The 12632-nt window shown below is 47.9% G+C and overlaps 1 protein-coding gene across 2 annotated transcripts in view; it reads left to right on the top strand.

Annotated features, from left to right (window-relative positions):
• The window catches only part of CFAP58 (cilia and flagella associated protein 58), a 171101-nt gene that overhangs the window by 14365 nt on the left and 144104 nt on the right, over nt 1-12632 (top strand). Inside the window, exon 6 of one of the 2 annotated variants that reach the window (XM_065923285.1) lies at nt 1159-2488. The exons of the other annotated variant lie outside the window; for it this stretch is intronic. Coding sequence (XP_065779357.1) covers nt 1159-1318 — 160 coding nt within the window. The 3' untranslated portion in view covers nt 1319-2488. Of the gene's footprint in view, nt 1-1158; nt 2489-12632 lie in introns of those variants that run through there. 2 annotated transcript variants of the gene reach the window in all.

The raw sequence follows: 12632 nt of genomic DNA on the forward strand, positions 1-12632 counted from the left end.
GTCCTCACCACCCATCCGGCATAGCCGGTGGTGAATGCAGAAGCAGGTGGACGGTCTCAGTCACAGGGTTTTGGTGGATAGTCTGCAGCTCCCTCGGTGGCCCTCCGCCTGGTCCTGCAGTGTCACCCAGCGGACCCCACATCCCTTCTGGGGCACCTTAGTTACCGGAGGAATATTTCCCCAGATAGACATACCCTTAAAAAACAAATGATTTTTAAAGTAATGTATGCTTGATGCTAGATAATAAACAAAATGGCCAGCCACACACCACACGAGTGTAGGGATGCTTAAAGTAGAAGCAATTGCCCTGTAGACTCAGGGAGACCACACAGGGGCCCCGGACAGACGTGTTCTTTGTTCCCACGACACTCACAGGAGAACTCAAACTTGTGCTGGCTTTGCTCTCACACCAGCCGGTCACATGACGGGTACCGGGCCATTCTGGTGTTGGGAAATGCAGTCCTGCCGAGGCGGAACTGCATCTGGACTTTTATAATGCACACGCTTGAGTTTACCCGGGATTCATCTTATGAGCTCCTTACTTAGGGCAGGTCAGGTGTCACAGACTTGGATATTTTAAACCATGTCAGAACATAAACCTCGCCAAAACCTGTCTCCCCTGGGGACAGAACTTGAACCACACATTAGGAACCCTCTCCTCCTGGATTTTCCATTAACAAGTTTACCGTCTGGGCAAGTCACTACAGATCTGAGACCTACACGTCCTGATCAGTCCCTGAAAGGGCCCAGTCAGCTCCATTATTTCAAGGTTTCATGATTGTTTTACTCATTTCTTTAAAAATGTGTTTTTGGAAACTTTTTTTTCCCAATTCCCCAAAAGTAAAATCTGAGAATGACTGAAGAATGTGTCTTTTTGTTGGTAAACAGTGAAAAACAGACACCTTATTTCCCCAGAGCACTCAGTCCACAAGTTATTTTAACTGCAGGGTTAAAAACAACAACTTTGGTGATTCTAAAGACACATGGCCATTTCAAGAATCAGATTTTCCTCCAGTCAGTGACTGTGCTCAGTTGATAGGAGTAACTAAGATAGCTCTGTTGCCCCAATAAACCCATCTCTTGTAGCTTGTAGTCTAAAAAGTGACTTGCGTCCCCCTTCACCTTTAGAGTGGCTAACGCTTCTCTCCTGTTCTGCAGCTGCGTGAACCACACCCCCACGCTCCGGCTCTGGATTGCAGCCATGAAGCAGGATCCCACAGTCTGTTCTCTTCTCACCGATAAGAACACCTTCCTGGGCTTCTTGAATCTCTATTTTCAGAACAACCCCGCTGCCTTTGATTACGGGCTAAGTTGCTGAGCCTTGCAGTCCATCCCTTCACCACCCAGAATTCCCAAGCCTGTCATGATTCTGCACTTCTTTTGGTGGGGCAGTTAGTCTCTCTTCATTTTCTTTAAGGTTCCAAATAAACGTGGAGACAGAATCATTTCTGACAATCATTTTATGACTCCTCTAGCCCATAGCGTCTAGTGATTCTCTAGAAATCTCAGTGTTAATGTCCAGAGATGTTTAGGGAGACCCTGTGCCTCCCAGCTCAATGACCTTTGCCCCAGTTTGACCTCCAGGGTATTGGTGCTGATGCTGGTGCTGAGGTTCAAGGCCGCCGTCTCATCACTGATGCTGTGGCTACAGATCGGTACCCTGCATATCTTTCTGGTGAGAGAGATGAGAAGAAAGCACTTCAAGTCCACATACTCTCCATTTGGCAGATGAGAGCTGCAGTCCCTGTGGGCGTGCATGAGTCTCACTCTCGCTCCTACTTTTTGGCTGTGGGCCTGGGAGACACCAAGGTCTTGTGACGGAAAGAATTCCAAAGCAGGAAATGAAACACCCAGTATCACTCTGAACTAACAACGTCAGAATATCACCGGTTCTCTTGGCACTCAGAATGGCTCACAAAATGTTCTAGAGTTGACATCCTGCCTTAAAAAATTACACATGCCCTAAACCCGGTCACAGGCAAAGGTTGTTCTGTTGGATTTGCGTCACAGATGCTTTCAAGTCACCCCAACATATGCCCCTGATTGCCTGTTGTGTACCAAGCCTGGGCCACGTGAGTGATAAAGGTGACAAAGACACCAGAGCTCCTGATCTCTTCACTTATCCTGGTTGAGATTTTAAACCTAGAGCTTTGGAGCTGCTTGCCTTGTAGTGGGAAGGTTTCTCTTTTTAAAAAAGATTGTTTAAACTGAAGTATAGTTGATTTACAATGTTGTGTTCATTTCAGGTATGCAGCAACAACAACAAAAAGTGATTCAGTGGAGAAGGAAATAGCAACCCACTCCAGCATTTTTGTCTGGAGAATCCCCATGGACAGAGGAGCCTGGCGGGCTCTCGTCCATGGGGTTGCATAGACATGACTGAGCACATGTGCACACACATCCAGAAATCAGCAACCATCTCTGCTGGTCCTCCCGGTGGTCTGACTCTTATCCCTCCTATTGCAGCGGCCACCTGATGTGTCCTGGGGTAGATCCCGGGAGTTGAGGCTGAGCAGGCACCTCAGACTGCAGGACCAGGGTCTGATCGCCCCTGGCGATTGCTCTCCCCAAGTCTATCTTCATGGCCTCTGTTTTTCCTCGAACTCGGAGATCACGGATTGACCCATTCACGTGTGTGGCTTTGGGAGCTGGGTGGGGTGGGGTCAGTGTTCTGTGGGCCCACGGGCTGCCTGGTCATAGGGGCCATTCTGCTGTGCTGTCCGTGGGCGGTTCTCAGCCGTCCCCTTGGGACTCCCCGATCATGTCTCCCCCACGGACATGAAAAGGAGAGGGAATGCTGTGAACAATGATGTGATTAAATTCTATGATTCAGAAAAAAAAAAAAGTGATTCAGTTATACATACATATTCTTTTTCAGATTCTTTTCCATTATAGATTATTACAAGATACTGAATACAGTTCCCTGTATTATATAGTAGGTCCTTATGGTTTATCTATTTTATGCTTAGCAGTGTGTATCTGCTAAGCCCATATTCCTAATTTATCCCTGCCCCATTTCCCCTTTGGTAACCATGCTTGTTTTCTATGTCTCTGAGTCTGTTTTGTAACTAAGTTCATTTGTATCGCACTTTTAATTCTATACATGAGTGATATATAGTATTTGTCTTTCTCTGTCTGACTTACTGCACTTAGTATGATAATCTCTAGGTCCATTCATGGTGCTGCAAATGGCAATATTTTATTCTTTTTATGGCTGAGTAATATTGCTCATTACTCTTCCCTGGTGGCTCAGTGGTAAAGAATCCATCTACCAATGCTGGAGACGTGGGTTCGATCCCTGGGTCAGGAAGATCCAATGGAGAAGGAAATGGCAACCCATTCCTGTATTCTTACCTTGGAAATCCCATGGACAGAGGAGCCTGACAGGCTACAGTCATGGCATTGCAAAGGGTCGGACACCACTTAACATCTAAACGACAACTATATATATCACATCTTCTTTATTCTAAGTGTCCACACTTAAGTTGCTTCTATGTCTTGGCTATTGTAAATGGTGCGGCTATGAATATTGGGGTGCATGTGTCTTTTCGAATTAGAGTTTTCATTTTTCCCAAATATATGCCCAGGGATGGGATTGCAGGATCATATGGTAACTCTGTTTTTAGTTTCTAAAGGAATTTTCGTTGGTTCTCCAGAGCAGCCACCCCACTATTCTGGAATGCCTTCCATTGGCCAGGCGTGGCTCCTCGGCAGGCTTTCTTCAGTTGTGCCCTCCTCCAAAGATGATCAGGAGCCAGGTGTGATGACAGGTGCCTCAGGAGTGGGACAGGCCTGTCCAACACCATTCTACCTCAGGATCTCCAGATCAGCCTGTGATCATTTGCTTTGTTCACGTGGGATCTTTCCCCAGCCTCTAGCCACGCTGAGATCAGGCAGTGGCAGGAGTGATGTGGAGCGATGTTTAGACCTGTCAGTGCCCACAGAGGAGCTGTCTGCTACTCCTGCCTCTGACTCAGCCCAAACCAGCCCAGTACTCCCCATGTCTCATCCCGACCTGGCCATCTGCTGCCGCTGGGTGGATTTTGACTCATGTAAATAGTTACCAGTGTGATTCCGTGCCAGCTGGACAGAGCGAGTCAGCTCGGGGAGGTAGCCAGTCTGCCAGAGCAGGCGCCACGTGACCAGGCAGTCTGCTGTGCCATCTGCTTGGGATGGGGTGCTCTGTTGCCATGGCGCCCGAGCCAACGCAGAGTGAGGTCTGCGAGTCATATTTCCTTGGGATGCTTGCTCGGCTTCCGTGGCTCTCCTGGGACTCAGGGACTGATCATCTTTGCAGGTGTAAATCCTGTGCGCTGGCCAGCAGTTGGCACGGGACCGAGACTGCTGTTGAGACAACAAATAAAGGCCTGTCGCTGGATGGCTAAAACCAAAGATACTCTCTTCTGAGGTTCTACGTGCTAATTTAGAAAGCTTGGAGAACCAGGAAATAAAGGATGGAGGAGAGTGCCCATGGGGAAGTGTGCAGGCTTGGCCTTCCACGACTTCTTTCTCATTCCTTTATATCATCTGTCTGAGTCACAGAGGGATCTGAATTATTGACCTCTGGATGAAACTAGGCATATTTAGCCTGGAGAAAAGAGACAATTAAATAAGGCTCCATCTCCATGAGGAACTTTCAAAATAACTGCTTCTTTTATTGGTGGGGTAGGGGAAGTAGAAATAATACATCAGGGCTAAAATAATTTCAGTGAAAGAGAAACAGGAGGTTGTGCATCATCCCATGTCCCAGAGAGAACCACTTTGACAACTGGAGAATATCTTATAAAAGCATGTTGAACTATGGATTTAAGGTGAAATGTGTCCTCTATGTCCAGCAAATTAGAAAAAAATAGTTTAAACCACCGCATTGAAAGAGCCTGATTGTCATAGATGATGTTAACATCAGAGCTGATGATCAGAGGAGTCATGTGGACTTCTTTTCTTCGTGGTTCTGGACAGAAGCCCATCTGGGCTGAGTCCAGTTACATCCTGACACAGTGTGGGGGGGGGAGTGGTCAGGATAGCTGGCAGTGGTTATGGTGGTGGATGGGTGGTGGGGATGGTGAATAAGGGTTACTTGAGATTCCTGCTAGCTCTAAACCTCTCTGATGGTGGACAGCAAGGAGAGTGGCTGGGTTAGAGTGGATTAAATCTAAACAGTCATGTCCAAGGTGGAGCATCTTCACTGTTACAGGGACTCCCCTCAGGTACCTCCACGCTTCTCCACGTTGGAGCTTTGGTGGTGTGGGTGGAGGTAGGGGTGGGGTGTTTCTCTCCCTTAAGTTCTCACCTCGTGTACCACGTGGTCCTCATCTCCTCTGTGGGAGTCAACGGTCTTGATGGAAGGGGACATCACCGCTCTGCCTTAGGCTCCTCTGTGGTTTATGTCAGCTTGGTTCTGTTTGTTATCAAAAGTTATATAAACTGTCAACCATCCAGCCAGAGGGCCTTCTCACTGATTAGCCTTCAGTCCCTTTCTCCCCTCACACACACACTGAACACTGGGCCCACCCAGGAGCCCCATTTCCCTTTTGTTCACATCTGTGAGTCCCTGGAGGGCTGAGCATCTGGTCTTGACCAACATTTTGCTTGCCTCTGACTTGTCAGACCTCTAGAGCCTTTGCAAATGCTGCTTCCTCCATTCTCTAATCTTCCTCAGAGCAGCCTCCTAGTGCTTTTCTGCAACTAGATTTTCTCTTGCAAAGTTCAGGTAAGAATTCTTCTTTGGGCAAAGAGGTGGTGTACCATAGAGGATAAGAAGAGGCCTGTGTGGTTAGATGAATGGGTTCAAATTCTAGCTAGGCCACTCATTAAATTCCATGGGCAAGTTGCTTCAGCTGTCTGAACTTTAGTTTCTTATCTGTAACATGGGATCACTAAGGACCTGTTCCATAGGGCTGTTGAAGAATGATGGGATCATCCATGTCAGGACTTAGCATCTGCCAAGGAAATGCTCAGTGAAAGGACAACAACCCTATTACCATGGCGAGGGAGGCTTCTGCGGATGGTCAAACATGAGCTCTGAGTTCATTCTCCCAACACTTCGTCAAACAGGATTGCACACAGCTTGATCCATGGTTTAGAGTTGTTTTCAGGTGACTTTGGGGCTTCCCTCATAGCTCAGTTGGTAAAGAATCCGCCTGCAATGCAGGAGACCCTGGTTTGATTCCTGGGTCAAGAAGATCCACTGGAGAAGGGATAGGCTACCCACTCCAGTATTCTTGGGCTTCTCTTGTGGCTCAGCTGGTAAAGAATCTGCCTGCAATGCGGGGGACTTGGGTTCAGTCCCTGGGCTGGGAAGATCCCCTGGAGAAGGGAAAGGCTACCCACTCCAGTATTCTGGCCTGAAGAATTCCATGGACTATACAGTCCATGGGGTCGCAAAGAGTTGGATACAACTGAGCGACTTTCACTTTCACTTGGGTGTGTCGGTTTAATCGCGAATGCTCCCTTCCCCCAATCCCATTCAGTGTATCCAAAGCCTAGTTTTAATATCGTGCATCTTGGAATCCTGCCATGTTGCTGATGATGGTAAAATAAATACTCTCTCCCATGTTATGAAGGAGTACTCAGAATCCAGCTTCTCTGCCCTCTTGGAGCATGTTGCCACCTTACACGGGTTAAAGTGTTAGGGGTTTGCAAGGCCTGCCCAGCTACCAGACAGCTTGGATGTTGCATGGAACACAAAAGCACCTGGGACCGTGCTGTTAACGGAAAGGATGATTACCATGTGCTCCAGACAACAACTGTGGGCTACTCTGCCCTGTCATTTCCTCCCAAGGATCCACCACAACCAAGAATACCTTTGCAGACAGGAAGAGTCCTCAGCCTACTTTGTTAGTAGCAGACAGCCTTTTCAGAAGGTGTGGTTGGAGAGCCAGCAGTCAGCTCCCTGGCTGGGAGCCAGTGGGAAAGAGCCATTCATAGGCCACGCAGGACAAACAACTGAGGCAGGCTCTGTGCTGCCTGCCCTGGGGAGGCTGAGTGCAGCACCCTTTCCCCAGCAGCATAGGATGGGTGGCTGGGAAGCAAGGAGGGTGGATGTCTGCTAGCAGGGGTGTGCGTGCTAAGTCACTAGGTTGTGTACAACTCTATTGTGACCCCATGGACTGTAGTCTACAAGGCTCCCCCGTCCATGGGTTTCTATAGGCAAGAATACTGGAGTGCATTGCCATGTCCTCCTCAAGGGGATCTTCCCAACCTGGGGATCGAACCCATGTCTCCTGAATCTCTTGCATTGGCAGGTGAATTCTTTACCACTAGTGCCACTGGGAAGCCCCCAGACTTTGCTAAACCTGGGTTTATACTTCCAAAGCTGTGGAATATTTCATTTACACTTCAGGGGTTTAGGAAAACCTCTCAAAGTATGTGTGTGTGTTTCTGGGTATTTCTGTCAAAGGAGGAAAGTACCAGGATGAATACTGAGGAAACTTATAAATGATCAGAGCAGGTGATATTTTAAAAATTCTATCCTGAAATAAGTATTGGCCATTCATGTGCTAAATAGAAAGGCCCCCCTGGGGTCTTTATCTGGGACACTGTCCTGGTAATCTGCTGGCGGCAGGGGGTGGGGTACACACAGTCTTCCCAGGTGCGGGACGGGCACTACCGAGCCTGAAGCCAGGGGAAGAGTTAGCTGAGGTTCTGTGGAGGAAGTGCTGGAGGAAGCTCTCATCTAAGACTGGCTTTGGGTATGTGGAGGAGGGAACTCAGGGTAGAGTCAGACAACAGAAAATCTTCCATTTACTGAGTGCTTGCCTGCCATATGTCAGGCACTTTACATATCCTAGTGATACCTCACAGTTTTTGAGGTAACTGCTAATTATCCCCATTTGACAGATGGGTAAACTGAGGCTTTGAGATGAAGCAACATGTCCAGATGTCACATGGCCAATATTGGGCGAAGTCCAGGTTTGAATGCAGGAAGCGGATTCCAGATGCCGTGCTCTTAACCTCTGCAGTCCTCCGCTCCCCCTTCACCCATACCCACTTGCCTCCTGCCCTCCCCTGACTTCTCCTTCTGCTTACCTCTCTAGACTGGGAGCTCTCTCAAGGTAAGAATAGCGTCTCACTTAAATTTTGACTTCCGAGCAGCTGGCACAGTGCCCGGCATATAGTAGTGATAGCCACTCAGTGTTTTGTAAAAGGTCAGAGGTGTGATTGGATGGATGACAGAATGAAGGAGTGTATGGATGACATAGAAACCTGCACCTGCTTCCAGGGGCTGCTTCTAGGCAGCTGTCATAGCTAATTCCCCTCTTTGCCGTCCAGAAGAGCACCTGATTGCCCGAGAAACAGGGATGCTCTGCCTGGTACCCTCTCTCTGGCTCTAATGTTTCTATGCAACGGCTGGTCTAAGCTCTGGTTGTTCTGCAAAGGAACCAAGAAATCAGAGGCAGAGAAGCCAAGGAAAGTGCCCCAGACACCATGGTCAAGGGCAATTTCTGAGCATGCGCCTGGCCCTAAGGTAGGTGTGAAGGAAACAGGTCCTGCAGGTCCCACACTGTGTGCTAAGGGAACCCAGGGAAGACAGACTCACATGGGGAGAGGGGGTACTTAGGGACAGCCTCATTACCAGTGGGGGAGACACGAAATAGGAATTTGGCTGTAAGGAGCCCTCCTAAGGGCAAGGGTAATAACCGCTGCTGTTTTGTTGTTTATTACTCATCAAGTCCTAAGCTAAGTGCTTCCCATGTGCCCTGTTCACTCAGTCTTCTCAGTGACTCCACGAGATGGGCAGCATTATTCCCAATTTACAGAAGAAATGGAGGCAAAGCCATGGCTCATAGAAATTAGTTGACTTGCTGAGCAGGATGTGGCACTGCTGGGACTTGACCACAGAGCCCAAGCTCTTGCCCCTGTGCCATCTGCACTGTCTGGAATCTGTCTCATTGGTCCATGCATGACTTTGTCACAGAAATCTGGGTCCCCTAGGGGTAAAACCTCACTATGGCCCTCCAGTCTGAGCAGGCACATGGAGAGGGGGCAGGGGGACCTCCCTTCCTGTCTGTCTCTGGTTCGTTGAACACTCAGCTAAGCAATCTTACTGCTTGAAGTCTTGTTCTGTCCTGGAGGGGTGCGGCTTCAGTAGCTTCCCTGTCTTCAGACAGGATTACAAAATACCGTGAGGAGACAGATGTGTGATGAGACTGTCTCAGGAATCCTTCTGGTTCCCACCAGAACAACACCAGCTGTGTTGTCAAGGGGAATGAATGCCACCCACTTCTCTGGCCTTGAATCTGGCTCCACTGAAGTTTTTGCTGTCGCCTCTGCTGGCCCTGATTCTGGGGGTATCAGGAATCGGGGGCATGTACGGGTTAACTCCTTGTCTCTGACAGGGAGCTCTTGGACCTGAGGTTCAACTCCTGGGGGTTGATTCAGCACTAGCCATGCCTTTTGGGAGAGATCCAAGGTCATTTTCAGCCTTTGGAGGGCCAACCAGTGTCCCAAGAGACTTCTGGTCTAAGACAGCTCAGTTCTCTCCAGCAATAGGTGAGAAATGACGCTTGGGGGCTGTGTGAGTCATCTCCGGGAAGACAGGCCCAAGGGAAGCTTGTAAGAAGTGGCAGGAAGTGGGTCTCTGCTTTCTATTTCTATTTCAAATAAACTGACCCTAAGAGAAACCTTAAATATTACTGATCAGTGGGTTTTAAAGAGACAGATGAGACTGAATTCTTCCTGACTCCCTATCCTCACCCCCGGCCTGAAAATCTCACCTTGCACTTCTAAGACCTACCTGTTCTGATCTAGGAAAAAAGAAATATCTTTGAACATCACTGAGATTTATGTGGTTCCATCTTGGTGGGAATTTGTTGTTGACAGTTTCATCTCCTGGTCTCTTTGTGGGGCTGTAGAGAAACACCAAAGGGATAGAAAACACCACTGTCCTCTCTAAATCAGGGGTTCCTCATTGTGCAGGAGAAAATAAACCAGCCCCGGGACTCAGGTGAATTTAGCACAGGCATTTGGTGATGGAACAACAATTGTACTGATTTGATTTTCTTTGGGGAGGCTCTTCACATTTTCCTGTACAAAAGGACAAAGGGTCTCACTTACACTTTGTCTTCCTAGCAGCTGGCACAGTGCCTGACATATACCAGTGATAGCCAGTCACTCAGTGTTTTGTGAAGGGGCAAATGCATGAATACGTGACTGGATGAATGATGAAAAGATGTATGTTTGTCTTAACAGCTCAAACCCTAAGCTGATCCGGTAGCTCTCATGTTCCTGTCTCCCTGCACAGGCCTCAGAGCCATATTGTTTCACTTTCAATTACTTACCAGCCTTTATTTTTCTCCGGCTTACTTTGTAGACACTGTTCTTACCTTCCTAAGACCCAGTTCCTTGGGGAAAGAGCCCTCCCCTTGTCTTATATTTCTGTTTCCTAAAGATCACCTGACCCAGGGTGGAACACAATCTGTTACTCAGTCCTTGGTTAAAAAAAAAAGCCCTTTCCTCACTCCAGAGTCATGACGATTAAATAAATCCCAGAATAAATAAGGGGATTATTCTTAAATTAAGATGCTTGGTGGTAAATCCATATGCAGCAAGTTGGTGAGTACAGATTATAGAATTATTAGCAGAGGTTCACCTCAAAGCAGGTTTAATACAGAGATGTTCACTGAAGTGTTGTTTAAACAGCAAAAAAAAAAAAAAAAAGGATACTTAAGTGTTTCTCAGGGGAGGGTGGGTAAATTAGGGTACATCTATCACACAGGGAGATAGCAAGCAGCTATTTTAAAGACTAAATTAGATCAAACAGTCAAAAAAGATGTCCAAGAAAAGTTATTCGGATGGTGTGGTATAATTTACATGAAAAAGAACAAAAGGCAGACTTCCCCTGTGGTCCAGTGGTTAAGATGTCACATTCTGAATGCAGGGGACATAGATGTGATCCCTAGTTGGGAAGCTGGGATGCTCTATGAGGAAGAGAGTGGCCAAAAAAAAAAAAAAAAAAGAACAAAAGGGAAGGGATGCATCCGCATATGTGATACATACACAGAAAAATGTGCTTCCCAAGTGGCGCTAGTGGTAAAGAATCTAATGCAGGAAACGTAAGAGAAGTTCAATCCCTGGGTGGGGAAGCTCCCCTGGAGGAGGGCATGGCAACCCACTCCAGTATTCTTGCCTGGAGAATCCCACGGACAGAGGAGTCTGGGCCGGCTATAGTCCAAAGGGTCGCAAAGTCAGACACGACTGAAGTGACTTAACACGCACACATGCACCCACACAGGACGCTGGAAGGATACACAAGACACTTCCTACTTGTTAATGCTGGGGGAAATGGGCTGAGAAGTCAAGAGTGGGGGCTTTTATGTTACTTCATTTTTCTGTCAGTGGCTGGATTTTTTAATCATGACTACATTGTTTTAGTTTAAAAAAAAAACAAAAAACCATGAGTTGGAAAAACAAACTATCTTTGGATGGCGAGGAAAAATGTTAACTCTGAAAGATGTCCCTCCAGGGTAGTGGGAGGGGGTGAGGCAGCGAGGCAGGGGAGGGGGCGGGGGAGGTGAACTGAGGGCCACACTCTGTCACTGGTTCTTGGCTCTCTCTGCTTGTATCCACTGGCCAAACCAAACAATCTTCCCGCTCTATCCCATGGGGCAGAGACCAGACAGGGTATGAGAACGTTCTGAATCACGCTCTGCAGAATGACTTCAGTTAGAACTTCCGGGACATTCGCTGACTGCTGCCACACACATACACACACACGGTGCTTTCCTGCTCTCACTCCACGGTTCTGGCTGAAATGCTTTCCCTGGGCAGTCCTGCCTAGCTTTGAGAAACAGTCCGGCAGTGCCTGACCGTGAGGCCTTCCCTAATCCTCCAGTTATCACGGGTTCTTGGACTTCCAGCATCACCTGGGGAACTTGGCCAAAGGCAGATTCCTGCACTGAACTATTAGAGACTCCACTGAAGTATGCTCTGTGGCCCAGGAAGCCACATGCCAGTGATACCCAAACCTGACCTGCCAGAAAGGAGTGCTCACCAGCTTTGCCTTCCGCATCCTGCTTCTCATACCACTAGTGCATTCTCAGAAGCCTGTGGGGTGCCAGATTCCCCTTGGACCACAGATCCCAAGCAGGCTCATTGGCTCCTACCAGGCCTGTGTTCTAACAGTTTTGGAAAGGAAGTGAAAAGCCATACTCAACTAGGGGGTATCATCATTCACTTGAGGGTGCTTTAGGAGCCTTACCTGGGTGCTCTGTAGGTTCAAGTTGGTGTCTGGGTATTTGACCTAGCTCTTCATGTTATTCTGATGACAGCCTTGATTACAAACAAGTGCTGGTTTGATCACAAAGCAGGTTCTCAACTTAAGCTGTGCTTTGACAAGGTAGAGAAAGGGGCTGTGGTTTTGAGGAGGGAGGAGGGGTCCTCCTTCAACCTAACCAACCTTGTGGCTTCAGGCCAGCCTACTCATTTCAATTGCCAAGATGCACAGAAAAAGTCCTGGGCATTTGGCATAGCAAGTGAGCAGACACTGGGTAAAGTCTAGCATCCTTGGGAAGAAAAGAGATTCCTTGGAGAAAGTTGTCCTTAGTGAAAAGGCCTAAGTGCCCTTCAGGCCTAGAACTCTTCTGTTTATAAGGCAATCTGTTTTCAAGTCAAAAGCTTCAAGTTCCTCCCAG

This window comes from Muntiacus reevesi, chromosome 2 (genome assembly GCF_963930625.1).
Source record: "Muntiacus reevesi chromosome 2, mMunRee1.1, whole genome shotgun sequence".
Classification (NCBI taxonomy): domain Eukaryota; kingdom Metazoa; phylum Chordata; class Mammalia; order Artiodactyla; family Cervidae; genus Muntiacus; species Muntiacus reevesi.